The sequence below is a fragment of the Macadamia integrifolia genome, chromosome 4, assembly GCF_013358625.1.
Source record: "Macadamia integrifolia cultivar HAES 741 chromosome 4, SCU_Mint_v3, whole genome shotgun sequence".
In the NCBI taxonomy this organism is placed as follows: domain Eukaryota; kingdom Viridiplantae; phylum Streptophyta; class Magnoliopsida; order Proteales; family Proteaceae; genus Macadamia; species Macadamia integrifolia.
Genome location: NC_056560.1, coordinates 1200172 through 1217627, shown reverse-complemented (window position 1 = coordinate 1217627; position 17456 = coordinate 1200172). Strand labels below are relative to the sequence as shown.

Genomic DNA, 17456 nt, shown 5'->3' with positions numbered 1-17456 from the left:
TACTGAAACAGTAGAATTATAGAACTGTATCTATGATCCCGTCATTCAAGATTATATATCCATAACTGCTCTTTGTGCAAATCTGAATGACCAAAATGATAGACTATTACTAACAACTAAAATGAGGCAGTAACATTGCAACTGTATTGAGTTTTACCACACCATTACATCAAGCTAGGAATGTTATTAATGATAGTTAAACAGCAACTACAATTGAGTTTTACCCATCAAAAAGAAGGAAATGGTATTACACATGATAAGACTTACAACAACTAAAATGAGCCAGTAACATTGCAACTGTATCATTGGCCAACATTCATGTGGAATTTGTTGAAATATTACAAAATGCCAACGCATGGCGCAGAATCTGGAGGTTGGGGGGATAACGATTTTTGACACATTTGACGAGTGCAGCAAACCAGTGTTTTATGAGATCTGTTTAATGACCAAAGAGCATACCGTAAAGCAAACAAATCCACAAATCCAGGTGTTCAACATAATGGGAAATCAAAGTGATTGATCAATGACAATTCAAAATAGTCATGATAATAATGTGGTAATGAAGAAGCTTTAATACATTTATGAATCGTATGCATACCCTGATGATCTTCCTTCCGAGCTGTTGTTGCATCCTAGTTCATATAATGAACGGGTGCTTTACTGTGCTTTCTAATTAAGCTTCTGGCCAAACTTTTGCTGCTCAAGTTTTTCCAGCAAAACATTCTTTTCACTTTCAGGGAGGGCATTGAACATGAACACTGATTTGTCACCAATGTCATCCTTGAATAAGAGAAATAAAAGATTAACAATCAATAGTAATCAGAGACTGGAAGACTAGGTTAACGGAGTTAAATTACGGAATTTGAGATCATCTTAATAAAAAAGAACCTTAATTGGCTGAGTGAACTTCCTTGCTGCAAATATGCCAAAGAGAGCCATCGATAAACCCAATAGACCAAGTTTCACTCCATCATCCATTAAACCGGTCTGCATGTTCCAAGTGAGGCCGGTCATGATCTTAACGTAAGTGATAAGGGGTAGGAAACAAATTCTACATGTTAGAGGCATAGTGAAGTTGGAGTTTACATATGAAAGGTGATTATGACAAACATTGTGCAGATGCAGTAGTTGTCTTCTACCAACTGCATGATGGTAGTGTTTGTTTCAATGTTATCTTGCAGTACCCAATTCTTTTTTTCTTTTACTCGCAGATTAAACATAATAAGAATGAATCAATTGAATGGCCAGTCTCTTTGGGCTTAAAGGCCTACATACATAGGCCTCAGAGGCCTCTACGTTAGTTTCGTAAAGAAATGAATCTAGGCACACTTTGAGTTGGTTGAACAGCCAAATCTATGGTTGTCACAGTCCTGGGTTTTAACTAGATTTATTCTAATTCATTTCCTGTTCTTCTTAGATAATGGTAGGAGTTAACTTTCTATGGTTTAAAATTTCAGAATGTTATGTATCTTGTAACCTGTATATACCTACATATCTACTTTCTTAGGTAATGAAAAGTTGGAGTACTCTCTACAACTTCAAGTTTTTAGCTACGAGACTCCTCTGAATGTTGGTGGTGAGCCAGGTAAGGTTCCAGTATTCTATCTAGTTCAAGATTGATGCGAGTCCCATTAGTAACCAGGAAGTAGGAACTGAAATTCCTCCTAGTCTCTCTCCTGTTTCTTTCCTCTGTCATTCTTATTTTCTTTATCTTATTCTTCATTCTTAAAACCTAATATTTGCCCAATTCATCTGACCCTGTATCGGCCACTTATATGGATGTGCACCAGGCGAAGTACCAATTTAATGGCAAAATGCAATTCTGGTTCTTATAGGGATGATGCTTAAATCTCTGTTCCTAAGATTGGGAAAAAAAAAAAAAAAATCTGTTATATCCCTGCCAATGTGGATGTTTTTAGGAAATAATCACCTTCAGCAACCCCTGAGCATGCATTGATTAGCTAATTGATAAAGATCGGAATAGAGATAGAAAAAAACATGTTCGAAAGATTTTCAGGGGAAAGTACCAGATGCCCAAGAAGAAGTGTGGGGATAGTGAAAGTCAAAACACCAGCTTCCAACTTTCCATAGCAGAGGCCTGTTTGAGCCAAACCAGAATTAAAAAAGAGAAGAATCTGCAAGATTACTACTTGTTCATGGAAGAAATAAGTTATGATATGTTTAGTTGCATTGAAAGAAAGATTTCTGGGAGGGGAAAAGTAAGGAAATGGGTTCCCCTAATGTTGTTTGGTGAGAAAGACAAGAAAATTGAGGGACAGGGTCTCCCTCAAAATCTTTCCCACCTCTTTTGTTGGACACATAATTTGTTGGGAACATCATCCCAGGATCGCTCCTAGGATAGTTTTTCCATTCATTGAGAAGCAAACAAATGCATGTTCCAAAAATTTTTTGGGAGTCTTCTGGCGATCAGTGGCAAAGAGAGTATTATACAAGCATATAATGGATCCAACTAGGATTCTCTTTTGATGGCAATTTTTGTGCAAACTGTTGTCCATGCCACGAAATTAGGGTAAGAAAGAGATAAGTTCATAAATGCACTGGTTATACTAATGAGACTAAATCCCAATGCATTTACAAACTTACTGATATAGATGCTTCCCACTCTTTCATGGCTTGTACAGGGAACATGTATAGTATTCCAATTCTACAGAATCACATCAATCACAATTGTGCTATATTTTTTCCATACTTGCAAAACAGTTTATAATTGATGAGAAAAAGACTGATGATACCAAAAAAAAAGAAAAAGAAAAAAAAGGACAGTAGTCCACACCGCATACAAGGAAATTAAAAATAATAAAAAAGGGAAATTAGAACCTTTAAAAAATCTACTCAAATTACTTTGAAAGGGAAATGGACAATTTTCACTATGAAAGAATGATCCAGCCTCTACACTTTCTAGAAAATGACATCACCTGAAGCACAAATAAATTAGAGGACAAAAAATGACTTACTGATACACTGAGAAAGGAATTTTTTTTTGACATCACAAGAGTCAGAGACATCTTGCAAAACACTATGTTAACAGGCTTGCAAATGATTTTATGATGAGTTGAAAAAATCAACAAAAATTTAATTAGCAATTACACATCCTGCTCCACCCCTAATGGCTCAAGTATGGTGTTTGAAAAAGCCCCTTCGTACCTGTCCTGTACTAGCTACATGCAGCTACCCACCCAGTTACCTTGTACAGTTAGTGAGAGTTCAATGAATATTTCTTGGGGTGCATTGGTTATGCTTATGGATAATTTTGAAAGGGTCAGGTATGGAATAGGGAAACCTGCCTACTTTGTTCTTTGATATTCTTTTCCTCTTTAATTTTAATTTTGATATTTTAGAAAATTCTTGAACAGATTTTTTTTTCCAATTGCTTCTATGCTAAATTTCCATGGATTTACATGGAAAAAGATTTGAAGGAATGAGTCTATGATTATGTTGGACATGTAACGATCTCATTCCAGGATAACAGTTACTCAACTGACTCATTATGGAAAAAATAATACAAGATGCTTGGTGTTACCTTCCTTGAAGACAAGTCCTGTTAGAGCTGCGAAGAGAGGCCCAACAAACCACACTGCTGTTGGATTGTCAATGACGTATAGAGTTAAGCTCTTTCCAATTGGCTGGGCAAGGTTTAAATATGCTGCTAAAGATCCAACAACACCAAGTGCCCATAATGCTTGTAGAGTGCGCTTAATCTCAGAAACATATATGTGAATCAAGAACAATGATAAGCCCAGACCTCCAGCTCCAAGTGTATATAACAAATCAAGATATGGCTCTACAATCTCCTTGAATGATGTGTCCGGTACAAAAACTGTTGAAGCCGCAATGACAAACGATGCAGTAGCAGTCACTAAACCTGTTCTATACAACAGTACCTGTCATAAACCACAAAATTGTCAGGTAAAAATGCTCAACTAATCAATTAAAAAAGGTGGATTGATTTTCAAACATGGTGGGAGAAGTCCTGTGTGGAAGTGATTACCCTCATGCGTCATATGCATGGGGATGAGTTTAGCAGTTAGATCTTCTATGTAAATAATTGATCAGGTTTAGGGTTTAGATGGTTCTTTTCCCATATCTCCTTTCTGGACTAATTCGCTTGTATCTTTTGGGGTCAAGAATTGCAACTACTCCTCAGTCTTCAATTTATAAATTCTCCAGGTTTATCCATCTTCTGTTGCTCATCCTTCCAAGCACATCAGCTAGTATGCTTTCCCCACTTCGACAGTCCGAAAATTAAAAAATTTCTAGCAAGTCTCTCAAACTGAATTTACTTACAATATCTGTCCCTTTTAGGAGCATTTTGAAACTAAATCCTATTTCTAGTCTTACCTGAAAATTTTCCTTTTGCACGGTTTGTATCCAAAAACAAATGGAGCAATGACAAAAACAAAGAGTATCCAAGGCCAAGAGCAAGTTGATAGGATAGTTTAGTTGGTGTCCGGGCAAGCTTACGTGCACCTCGACTAATCCTCGGGGAGACAAGAGCAGCAACCCACCACCACAAACTTCACTTAAATCGCAGATGCACATATGGATAATCGAACCTGGGACCGTGTGTCTATCCACACAATCCTCAATTCGCCCTAACCATGTGGGCAACCCACGGATGGGTAATTAAAAATGATGGAAATCAACAGAAACATGTTCTCAAGAAACTTATAATCTCAACGGGGTAACAACAAAAGCAAATCTTACAAAAATTTATTTCTTTGCAGCCAATTCCAACTTAAAATTCAGTTCAATCAGTGATGGTATAAAAGGAATGCAGAGTTAGTGCAAGTCGGTCCATTCACCAATTTGAAACTCAAAAACAAGTTCAATTAACATAGAAACGAAAAAAGAGAGAGATTCCGATACGAAGTGATTCCCTACTTGAATTGGAAAAAGGATAAAAAAAATTGCAACAAAAAGCTGTAGCTGAAACAAAAAGCAATCATAAAAAACCAGACCTCACGAACATCCGAAGGCTCAACTGTCCAGGGACCGTAGGTTCCTTGATAAATTGTTTGATCAGAAGAAGTCTGAGAGCTTTCTCCGATAGCTTGGCACTTCACGGATCCAATTCGAAACTTCACCTTGGAGGATGAGGAATAGAAACGGAGGGAAGGCCTCGAACCATAAACATCGTTACGGATCGGTGAGATTTGAGCTTTCAGAGGAACGACGAAGGCAGAAGCAGAAGCCAAGAGCGCAGCCATTTTTTCAACTTCAAGAGTACTACTAACTGATCACTAGAAGATGAAAACAATTTGTGGTGTTAATCTATTAGTTATTAGTCCCACATACCGTGCTGACGTGTAACCGACTTAGTAGATGTGCCACGTGCGCAAGTTTATTTTATTTCCCTTCTATCCTGCTCGACCATCCGGTCCGATTCCAAACTATTCCATAAAATTCGCTTTTATATAAATCGACCGGTTTGCTCTCACACTCACAGAGCCTCTCAAAGGTCAAAGGTAATAGTGCAACTGCAGCGGAAATTTTTTTTTTTTATTTTTTTATGAGATACTGCAACTGATATTACCAAAAAAGAAAAGTGTAAAACTGCAACGGATGAACCCTAACTCGCTGAAGATGGAAACTGTGTTAGTAGACATTGGGTGAGTTTAATAGCTTATGCGACCTCTTTTCTTTCTTCCGATCTATGTAGTTGTTTTTTGCTGAAATTATTGTGATCCTGGGATGCTTTTCCTTTGTAAATTTTATTTCCCTCCGTAATTCGATGTACACGGTTCATTGATTTGAAGCATTTGTGTTGTTCAGTTAACTTTAATTTGGTGTAACTGGATTACGTTGATTTTGATGTGTTCGTCTCCATTATGTCTTAGAATTTCTCTTCTCTGTCTCTGTCTCTGTTTCTGTCTCTCTCGTTCAGATGTGGGAGAAGTTGCATAGCTCACAATGGTTTAATTTGAAATACGATATGTCCTTTCCAAATAGTAATGAGAGTCTTGATTATTATGTAAAACAAAGAATCTCATCATGGGGAGAGAGGATTTCCGACTATCGCAATATTAAGCTCTTTGTGTGGAACCATGAAAACAACACTTACAAGACAGAGATGCAAAGGAAAAACATTGGGTCCCCAAGGGAAACGCAATTGCAGCCTTCTCGAGCTATAATAAGCCAGCCAATTATGATACTTGTGTTACCTTCTGAAAGGAATTTGATGGTGACATACCTGATTTCATTACAATGCGTATGGTTTACAAATTAGTATGATTGGTACTAGCCATGATCTTTTCTTGGATTCTCAAAACATCTGTCACTCTGTTCCTGCAGGGGCAGAGAATCCATCGCTGTCTCGGCTGTGCTGATGGAGGCTTTGGGGAAGTTGAATAGCACATCTTGAGGTGGGGTTGGCTCTGAAAAATAACTTCGAGTCTTCGATACCAAGGCAAAGTTTAGTATAGTATTTCGTTTCTCAGTTCTCACTTTGGACCCGGAATGGTTTTGAATCTAAAATCAATTGTTTGGTAGCCCTTTTAGTTTTTCTAGCATTTTAAAAAGAAGACACTAAAAACAGTAAAGAATTGGGTTTAGATGTGTTTTTTTCATTCTCAAGAAATGTTAGAAGAATTTTTCTCCTGATTCCACATGTTCTACTATTTTTGCTTTTTGTTGTCTTAATTTCTTGAACCTCCATGTAGGTTGTTGGCTACCTATCATTCTACCTCAAGAAATCAGTGCCACCCTAGAATGCATTTCTTCCCGTCTTTTGCTTCTTCAGAACGGAAACCATTGTAGACCTCTTCCATTGGTTTGAGATCAAATCCTTGGGGGATTTCCGAGAATCCACCCATCAGACTGGGAGAAGTAACTGCAGATTACTTTGTCTCTATCATGTCATAAATGGTGAATTCTTACCGCAACTCTGTTAATTGTTACTTTGTTAAATGGTGGAGATCAGTTTCTGATTTTTAATTCTGGTAAGAGACAACATGAACAGGGATATGAAGCGGTGTAAGAAAGGCCTTTAATCAGGCTCAATTCTGGCTGAGGTTGGATCAATTGTGACATGTCTTCATCATTGGCAAAGAAGAGCAGATGGAGGAAAAGGAGATTACTTGATTTTACATTGAACACCATTTTATGACCTAATTTACCAAATGAAATTTTCATTTCATTCTTTTTTTCTTTAAATATATATAATGAAAATAAGAAAATGAGAAATGAGGCATGAAAGCTATACTAAATGCTGCCTAAATGTTGACAGATACAAGTAGATAGTTTGATCTTTAAACCAAAATGGTTTCTCTTTTTTGTATAGGAAAGAAAAAGCACAATGGTCTTATTTGACAGAAATACGAGTCTCTGTTTTCTTCCTGTCCTTCTGTATTTGTCTTCCTGTCAAATTGTTACATTTGATTTCATTTCATGCCCCTAATATCAAGATCTAAGATCAAGTCCAGAGACCAATCTTCAAGGCTAGAGATGTTAACATATATTCCTACATGTCTAGTCCTACTTTGTTTTTCTCCCCTTAAACTCTTTTCCAAAACCTTATTTTCTATCTAGAGCCATTCACTCCACCCCCCCCCCCCTTTCCTTATTATTGCGCCCTGATTTAGATAGAGTTGAATCATATGCTTGAATAAGCTGTGGGAATAACTTCTTGCATCAGCCCTGTGTCTGTTATTGCCATGTAGTATTTGTTTCATCAACATTTAACTTCTTGTTCTTATTCTGTTTCAAGTTGTGTTGGAAAGCAAAGGACTGAAATATGAAGAAGAGTTTTTCATGGTTCTTGCAGAGTATTGGTTGGTATGACCCTGAGGTTTAAATCCGACTTTAGAACTGAAATGGTGATTCTGTGTTTGTATTTATTTTCTTATATAAATAATAATAACGAGTGCAGAGTAGAGCATGATTTGGATTAAAGAAACAAAGAAGTGAGGAGGACAAGTACAAAGAGATTGTCCATGATCATCAACTTCCCTCACACCTAAAATGCTATCTCACTGTAATAGATGCTTATTAATTAATTTTGTTGTTTGGTGTATTGCTTTTGTAGACATCATTCCTGGAAGGCTGGAACCCTACATAAACAGACTTATTTTTGAGCCTGAAGTCATTTACATGTAAGGGCAATTCCATAGCAGTTTGACTCATGGTATGGCACACTTTTTTAACTTCTGGTTTCCTGAAATCTGAATTCTGAAGGGTTAGTTTCTGACCTCTCTATGTTTGAAATTAGGGTATTGTTTTGTGAAATTAGAGTATTGTTTTGTCTGTGGGAAAGTGTATAAGAGGAGTGTACACTATTTTTATGGATTTATGAAAATGATGAAAAGCTATTGGAGGCTGTGGATTAGAGCATTACAATTGAATATGGAATCAGAAAATTTACAACCAGCCACTGGTTCTTTATGCACAATCACTGGCAGAATAGTAAGGAGTCAATCTTATGGAAATACACTTGTTTGTCTTTGAAAACTCCAGGGTCTATCTCCTTTAAATTTACAGCAGACTGCAAATTTATCTTTATGACGTACCAATCCCAAAAGACTCCAGGGAAGCACATAACGCATGGAAATGTTGAACTCTAGGTTCATAGTTGTCAAGGCGACTAGGTGACCCAAGGCATTGGATAGGCACCTAGGTGTGCCATATGTGACTGCATATAGCTATGATAAATTTATAGGATCATGTTTATATATGCTACATAGAGGCCATATCAGTGCAATATGATATAATTCTGCTAGTAATGGCCTAATATGAAAAAAATTAACAGATAGTAAACAAAGTATAGGATTGATATAAGTATATTCATTGAAAAACAAAGCAATGAACATAAATCAACGGAAGTGTCAACAGGGCATGCTGTCTCCTTGGACCTAAGAAAGAGCTTGGATGCCTTGTGAAGCCTTGAAAACTGTGAATTCCTTAATTGAACGTTATAGAAAACATATGTCCATTATTTATCAGAGCATTCCAATATAATATGAACCAGAAAAAATGTATCTTTTTTTTTTTTTATCTTTTTTCTGAATCTATCAAAAAAAAAAAAAAGAAGAAGAAAATGATAAAACCAGAAAACTTACAACATTGATTCTTTAAGCATGGTCAATCTGCAGAATCCCAAAGACTCCTTGTTGAAGTTGTTCGGGAAAGGCATTTTTCAGTAAGTGAGGTCTATGGGTAAGAGTACAAATACAAAATTTGGGTCTCTGTCCAAAGCCATTTATCAGCCTGCTCCCATGGACAAACATGACCTTGGGCTTCCCATGTGGAGGAGTGATTGCGTCTACTTCACTATTTTAGGTTCAGGAGTTGTTCCTCTATGATTGAACTACAACCATATATTCAACTCAACTCAGCCTTATCACGACTAAATGGGGTCTACTACACGGAACCCTTTTCTCCATTCAGCTCTATTCAAAGCCATACTTGTTGCTAGTCCTAAGCTATAGGTGTCTTTCCTCACCACTTTTTCTAGAATCATTTTAGGCCTACACTTGGCTCTATTAGCTCCTTCATTCTGAATGAAATCAACCATCCGTATTGAAGCATTCAAAGGCCTCCGTTGTACATGTCCATACCACTACAAATGAATTTCTTGCAACTTATTATGTATCAGAGCTACTCCTAAATTAGCTTTAATTTGTCCATTCCCGATTTTATCTGTGTTGTTTTACCACTCATCCAAACCGGCTTACCAACATTAGAGAATTTTGACCTTGGAGCTTCCTAAAGTGACCCTCTTGTTATGTCTACTTCACTATCATACTAGTGGGGAATGGTTGTTCCATTTATTGTCCTAGTTGTAGTGATTTACCAAAATTATATCCTCCAACTGTAAAGTTTGATAACTTGTGCCATCTGTGTCGTTAAGATTATTCACTTCCTTCCAAGTTGCAAGGTGATTCCCTCTTGCTTTACACACCGAAAAAAATTCCTTCCACAATTTTGTGTATTCTACAACAGAAGCCACAGGGAACGAGTAGGAATTAGGAGGGTCAAGAATTTGGCAAATATCTCTAATAGTTCCTGTACATGAGTAGCCTTTCTTGTAGGAAGGCAACATTTTCTCAATCTTCCTGATATCTTTGTAGCATTGGCATGAGTGCAAATGTTAAATCAGACAGCAATGTGAAGCGTCTTTGGTCCATGCCATTGCATAGGATTTGAATATTGGTATTATATGCAAATAAAAGGAAAATTTCCTCTAAGCATCCTGCTTGGAAAGGTTTCTCTTTTCTATGTGGAAGAGTGATGTGGTAATATTACTGTTGGATATCTAGGGTGAGGAATGGTGTAGATTGGCCATGTGTCAAATGTTAGAACCTAATTCAATCCTCCCTCCCATGTATTGGCATGCATTCCCATGTAGGTCCATGCTTGGCAACTATTATTCCAACTACTGCTGTACACTCTCTTATAGTCTTGGATTTTTCAAAAGCTCTATTTTGCCACTTGAAAAATTCTGAAACTTTACATGTTAGCAGGGGAGCTTGGGTATTACTTGTCCACCAATTTAGGCCCCACCTGAACTAGCACATGGCATATATTGAGGTCTCGCTAAGAGTTTCCTTCCCAAATGGGCCACTTAGAGAACCCTCACCTTTAAATAGTTTGAAAGACCCTGTGTTTTGGTTTAGGAAGTACATTGCTTTTAACAAGAAATGCCCTTGCTTAATATTTGATGGTTAACTCATGCGGCTGTGGCAGGCTGCAAGGATTCTTGCAAAAATAATTGTAGGGGGATCTGGGATATTGGCGAGGGTTGTAGTGCAAGCATACTATCAGGCCATTAGTAGTAAATCCATTTCATTTCTTCATATCTAGTTTGCAGTTGTTCAGATGAATATTGAGCTAAGTTTCATTGTAGAGCACATTTTCCATATTTATTGGTTTTTAATTTGATGTTCCCTATTTGTGCCATAGTATTGAAGCTGTATAATTTTCTGTTTTTGTTAGGAATTCCACCCAAAATGACAAATACTTGTGTTGGAGCATAAGTTTGAGAGAACCATGTGTATTACCAAACATCCAGGGTAGTTTTTTGATATGGCTAATTAGCTATGTTGATGTCTGTTGATATACATTGTTGTGATCCTTAACAAACAGCTCGAGCTTTTCGGATAAACGGTTTTAAAATGGTATCAGAGTTATGAGGTTGGGTGTTCGATCCATAATAAGTGCGAGGGGTTTGTGTTGTGTCCCTAAGCTTTGTGCCTTTTGCTGCCACGTGACTGTGTCACATGCAAAGCTGTGTTTGTGTGGACCTGCATTGGGGGGGGGTGTTTGATGTGTGTTGTTATACATTGTTGTGACCCTTGCTTAACCGCTCGAGCTTTTGGGATAAGCAGATGTAGTAGATGGTGCGAAACACCATTGAAAGAGCAAGCAAAACCATCATTGCACCGGAGGCACGGCGGATCCGAGGGTCATTGAGGAGTCATCATGGGGTGTGATCTTGCAGGTTTGGGTTAGGATGTGTGTCCACCATGTTGCTGTCAGTAGTAGTTGTGTTGTGTTTCTGGACCATTTTTAAACAATCATCATCAATGTAGTAATATTATATCTTGTTTGAGTGAATTGGGGGTGGGGGGGGGGGGAGGGGCAATGGGAGTTTTCATCTGAAATCAAATGTTCTCAACGCAAGCTAAGGAATGCTTAAAAGCAGTATACTAAATCAGGTTGTAATCGGATGATATTCCTTATTTCCTATATTGGCACCTTACTTTGCTTCCCAAAATTCTACATACTTCTTGAAGAATTTTTGTTACAAGTTTTTGTCTACTCATTCTTGTTGCATTTTGGTTGTCCATGTATCTACAAGGATGAATTTTAGTTGCTTTCTGATCAACAACAACAACAACAATCATAACCTTATCCCAAGTGAATGGGTCGGCCACATGCTTTCTGATCCTTCCATAATAATAATGAGTTTTCAGTTATCATTTTTTATGTAAGATGCAGTTACAGGTTCGTCAACCATGTCCTAGTGCACGGCGTTTCTGTGGGGATGAATTATTTTAGTATGGATGGTTGATAATTCAACCATCAATGGAATTATATATATATTGGCTTTCACAAGCTTTTGATGAGTCAATTGAATTGTTATGAAGGTTGTTTGTTTTATGGAAATCATATGATGACGAACTAAGCTTGTCAATTTCCTGAGACAGGAATAATGGCCACCGGAAAAATCCGTTAATATAGGGGAGGGTATAATAAATCAGGGACATGCTTTTTAATAGATTGTGATTTGGAATGGCCGCGATCTACATTGTTTACAAACTGAGACTTTTGAAGATTGAGAAAAACACTGAATCGATATTCAGTGAAATTTTCTTGGTGAAGTTTTTTGAGGATGACAAGGATTGCTCAGTTGCACAGAAAAGAATACGAAAAGCAAAAGAGGGTGCAAGTTTTTTGAGGTTTCACACCAAGCAATACTAGACTGGTGTGTGTATGGCCAAAGAGCGGTAACTCAAGTGGGAGAGCCGTGTTACGGGTGACCTTATTTCACGGTTCAGAAAGCACTTGTGTATGTGATGCAAGTGAATGTGTACGAAAACGGTGTCATAAAGTTTCGTTGTCCATTCCGTCGTCGACCCTATTTATGTTTCTACGATGGCCCAGATCTGATGCGGATTCAAATACATACCAACGTATTAGAACCATTTACATCATTAATCAAATTTTCTAAGCATCCAATTATCAAGAATGCCATATATCATCTTGTGTCTTTTATTGATCCAATAAAAATCTTTTCAGAAGAAGACCGATCTATGAGAGGATGGTTTTTACAGTTATATTAGATTTTTCACTCACAATCAGATGTGAGATTAACACAAACTCCTCTCACGTTGAGGGATGGCTGACATAGGGGTGTCAATTCCACCCTGTACCAGTAGGACTGATTGAGTCGGGAAACTTGAGATCAATCTAACATTTTTATTAAATGTGTGGGGCTCAAGCCAGAGGTGAACGGATTAGGTTCACGTACGAGAATGTTCTCATACGTCCCTGGTCCATGGATTTAGAATCTATTAAATAAAGAGAGAAAATTAATTCTAAATCCACGGATCAGAGTCGTTCTGATACATTCTCATACGTGAACCTAATCCGCTTTTGCCTAGCCCGACATTTGGTTATTTGACAGGTGCCTGATGAATTAATAACCTGACATTTTTTAATCCGTTTATTGTATTCCGATTAAAGATTAATACTTGATTGATCATTTATATAGGAGACCTTGTCTAGCCTATGAAGACTTGCACAATGCAAGTTCTTAGAAGGGTAGCCTTTGGAACGGAAATGCTACGAACAAAGGGTATACTTGTAGAAATACACACTCAGAAATTGATATCTTTGATGGCAAAACAATCTTATATGTTGATCTAGTATCGATCCTAACCAGATCGGATTTGATACCGATTCTCGATTCCATTTCAATTATACAAACCTCGAATCATATTCCATGTGAACAGAAGCATAAATGAGATGATGCCAGCAGCTAGGGTGTCAATCCCAAGCCCATACTGGTTAGACCAACCGGGCTTGACCATTTAAAGATTGACCTGACCTACACCGTTTATTAAACCTGTCGGGCTTAGGCCCGACCCATTTATAAACAGGTGGTACACGGTGCAAGGGATAAGCCCAACGGGTGTTCGATCGACCCAACCTGTTTACAAGTCTGACTCGACCCTACATGTTTAACTTGACCATTTATATATATTTTGATTTTGTTTTGACAAAATATAGTATATATTGATAATTTTATTAATTATTGAATGTAAAAAGTGTAACTTCTTTTATAAATTATTGATAATTTAATAAAATATATTAAAGTATCTTAAATCGAGGACTATTAAAGATCATTTAAGGTCCATTTAAGGGCCTTTAAGGTTTGATTATAACCCGATTAATATGATTAAGAGAAAATCAATTAAAACCTGAAATCCGATCAAGTTTGACATGAGATTGATTCATTTTTTAAATAAGTAAGTCACGGTCCAAAGATATAAGCCCTAAAACCCGCCAAGTCCAATTAAACCCGACCAAGACTGGGCCAAATAGTCGGTAACTGTATTTATTTATTTATTTTGGTAGAAACGAGAAGTTGGTATCCACATCTCAGAAGCAATGTTAGGAATTAGGAAAGGGATTGTCGCGTAAGAAAGAAAAAAAAAAAAAAAAAAGTGAGAGAAAAGCCGTAATATTTGACTTTGGAGCCGAAAGCAGCAATGATCATCATACTCCACGGGAGATAAAAAAGGGCCCCACAACATGCACCAATCAAAAAAGTCGCTATCAGTCGGGAATTGGGATGAGGAGGAGGAGGTGGTTACTGGTTACCACTTGCCCGGCCGCAAAGCATTAGATCTATTAGATCTCTCCTCTCTCTTTTCTTCTTCTCCTTTGTCAGTCTATCCTTATATCAGTAGTCCATATCAAATATCAAATATAATCATATCATACTATATATACCATGTATCTATCTATATCTTCGGGGCCCCACATTCAACGCTTTTTTTCTTTGAACTAAAGTGAACTGACCACATTCATCTGTAATTTGCTTCTTAAAATAAAGCTGCCGCCACGTCCGTATCCAAAAAAAAAAAAAAAATTTTTGAAATTCCCGACCACGCCACCCCAAAATAAATATGCCTTTGGAACCTCATGTCCTCATCTCTTACTTGGGGATCACATCCCTTTACTTATAATCTGGAGCTTGTCCACTTCCTCTTCATTACTTTCCTTAAATATATACTTGTCTTTGTCCCTTCTTACCTTTCCAATCTATCCATTATCAATTACAATTAGACACTTTTACGTTCAGAATCAATCTATCTATTTATCTATCGAGTTGAAGTGTTGGAGGGAGAAATCCATAGTGAAATAACACAACACAGGTGAATTAAAAAAAAAAAGAAAGAAAGAGAATTGAAATAAAGGAAGGTAGAGTTCCATAGCACGAGGGAGAAGGAAAGTACTAGCCACTCTTCTTTTTGTCTCCTTCCGGCTTCCGCATCAATTCGAAAGGGAACTTCGTATATATAAATATTAGTGTTGGTCTGTGGTTAAGTGTCAAAGTGGTGGGGAATCAGTATAAGTATTGGTTGCCCTAGTAAAGTAGCTAGCTTCTCTGTGTTTTTTTGGTTTCCTAGCTAGCTTGTTGTTCCATGTTACGTACCATTTTATAATTTCAAAGAGCCAGTTTGCATGTGATGACATGGATTAACTAACATTGATTATGTGTAAGAACAATGTTGTTATTAGTCTCTTACAAGTGTCTCATAATTGATATTTGTTCCCCAGCACCACTAATATTGAACACCCACCATTTAATTCCATTCCTCATGTGTAATTTCGGCATCTCCACACTCAATCCCTCTCGTAAATACCCTCCTCATCACATGCATATCATGCATGAACCTGTAACTGTATAATTCTCAATATCTTAACTATCCTTACATGTAATTTTAACATACTTAAGGTGTGGTGTGGATCACTTGTCCATCGATGTTCAATCTAATTTAAAAACTTAAATTATAAGGTGAACATATGTATAGAATACACATCCAAAGTCTCAAATAAATAAATGTAGGATTATAACTTCCCAAGAAATTTATTTATTTATTTATTTTGATTATTTTTAAGTTATAGGTCCCATCATCTCGATGGATTAGAATGTTATGGAAATTCAAGACGAAATGGGGATGGATAATCCAGTGGACAAAGTGGTAGGGCATGTTTATGGAAGAATCCCCTAATATATTGTGTAGGGCCTGGAACCCCACCAAGCTGATGTTCTGGTAGGTCCAGTTTTGATTGATGGAGCATGCGCGCGCCATCATATATTCCGCTTAGTTTTGGAATGCGTCATCCATCTGTTGAGGAGGATTACAATTTGCAGTTGGCAAGTTGGGTGTGTGAGTGAGTTATCATGACTACCCATGACCCAATGGCCCAAGCCTATGAACTTGACAGTTTTGTTGTAAAATAGCTAGCGGAGGTGCTTTCCTTCAATGTCATAATTGGGCTTGGTTAGCTGCAGTACTTCTTGGCTCCCATGACTGTCACATCTGGCTACTACCGTTAAATTTTTATGAGTGGGAATGATGGGGATGTTTGTTTACATTGCTGAACATAACCCCTCCCCTACTGATCTGATTAATTTCCAATCCCAAATCCCATTGGGTGTCTTTTTTCTCTACAAACTTGCAGCTTCTGATTAGCCTTCATTTATGCCTATTATGCTTATGTATCGCTTCATTATTTGTCATTTGGACTTATATAGGTTAACCTATGTGAAGTAGGATAAAAAATTTATTTCAATGGTCAAATTTTAGCTCAAATACATAAATAAAATGGCTCAAACATTCATTCCAAACGACATATCTTTCTTAAATATCACCGGATGAAAATGAATATAAAATATAAATTACATCTTTTATAAATTTAGCAAATTTTCCTACTCATTTTATGAAGAGGAGCTATGATGCATATGTGCCCAGCTTCGGACCACGACCTTTTTGCTAGGCATATGTGCAAGGGAATCAGACTCCATTTGAAAATGAAAATGTATCAATGAAATGCTATACAATGACATATAGCAAATAGAGAAACGTTATATTTCACTTCGCATAATGACACCAATATTTTTCCTAAAATTAATAAATCAAATGAAAGCAAAACCCCTCAGTCAACTTGTCTTATGATAGCCTCAGCTAGGTTATAAGTTTGGGGAAGTGCCTCTTGGTGTGGTGGTGGCTACTAATGTAGTAGATCACTGTTCTAAGTTCAAAAAGAGGTCACTTATTTGATTCACTCCTCCATCGAATGTGTGTACATCTTGTTATTTCCCCTTTCCCCCATCACACTCCCATCTCCTAGTAGTCGTTTCTAGAGTTGGGATGCCAATCCCTTAGCGGCCTATGGGACCCTCTATTTCGACTTTTAAAAGGGTTCAACTTCTGTAGTTCTCCTTCAATCATTGAAAATATAAAAGAAAAGGCTTGATAGAGAAGGTCTATGGTTGATTAGATGGAACCCGAAATTGATCCATAAGTTAATACATCCCATCTAAAACCTATCATGGGTTCGATGTGATTTTTAAACATGATGAAATCTTGTGCATGGAAATTCTCATATAGTTTGCCACATGTATTTTATGATGAGAGAATATATTGGGACCCATTATTGACTAGGTTCTACATAATAATAATAATAATAATAATACTAATAATAATAATAATAATAAAGGGTTGTATGTGTACTTTTGGTTACATACATTTGGACACTCAAGAGGCATTTGAATAAAATACTATTTTTTGGTAGAACATCAACATAATCAAACCTAATTGTTGAAAAACTACCAAACACGTTATTTCTTATTTGTTCACTCATTATGGTGCGACATATTCTGGTATAACTCTTATTGGGTTGAAAAATAAGATGTTTGCCTT

The 17456-nt window shown here is 37.1% G+C and overlaps 1 protein-coding gene and 1 long non-coding RNA gene across 6 annotated transcripts; one reads left to right on the top strand and one right to left on the bottom strand.

Moving 5' to 3' along the window:
- Positions 1–122: 122 nt before the first annotated feature.
- On the bottom strand, positions 123–5274 carry LOC122076830. The gene is made up of 6 exons (XM_042642415.1): positions 4980–5274; positions 3542–3902; positions 2028–2098; positions 889–987; positions 599–780; positions 123–435 (listed from the first exon to the last, which is right to left on the bottom strand). The coding sequence occupies exons 1-5, from the start codon at positions 5226–5228 to the stop codon at positions 670–672; spliced, it is 891 nt and encodes a 296-aa protein (XP_042498349.1). The 5' UTR covers positions 5229–5274; the 3' UTR covers positions 123–435; positions 599–669.
- Positions 5275–5455: 181 nt separating this feature from the next.
- Positions 5456–11731, top strand: LOC122076832. Of its 5 annotated transcripts, none has more exons than XR_006139598.1 (4): positions 5456–5630; positions 6313–6383; positions 6681–6885; positions 6980–11731. It is a non-coding gene; the product is annotated as an uncharacterized LOC122076832 (long non-coding RNA). The 5 variants fall into 5 exon arrangements; XR_006139596.1 differs by having other exon boundaries at positions 6681–8111; positions 10951–11731; XR_006139595.1 differs by having other exon boundaries at positions 6681–8143; positions 10951–11731.
- The last annotated feature ends 5725 nt before the right edge of the window (positions 11732–17456 follow it).

What these genes read in the sequence shown, in the direction of transcription:
- LOC122076830 (XM_042642415.1), bottom strand. Translation starts at nt 5,228, where the DNA reads ATGGCTGCGCTCTTGGCTTCTGCTTCTGCCTTCGTCGTTCCTCTGAAA. An exon ending in CACTTCTTCTTGGGCATCTG is followed by an intron (nt 988 to 2,027) that starts GTACTTTCCCCT and finishes TGGAACATGCAG; the next exon opens with ACCGGTTTAATGGATGATGG. An exon ending in AGTTCACTCAGCCAATTAAG is followed by an intron (nt 781 to 888) that starts GTTCTTTTTTAT and finishes CTCTTATTCAAG; the next exon opens with GATGACATTGGTGACAAATC.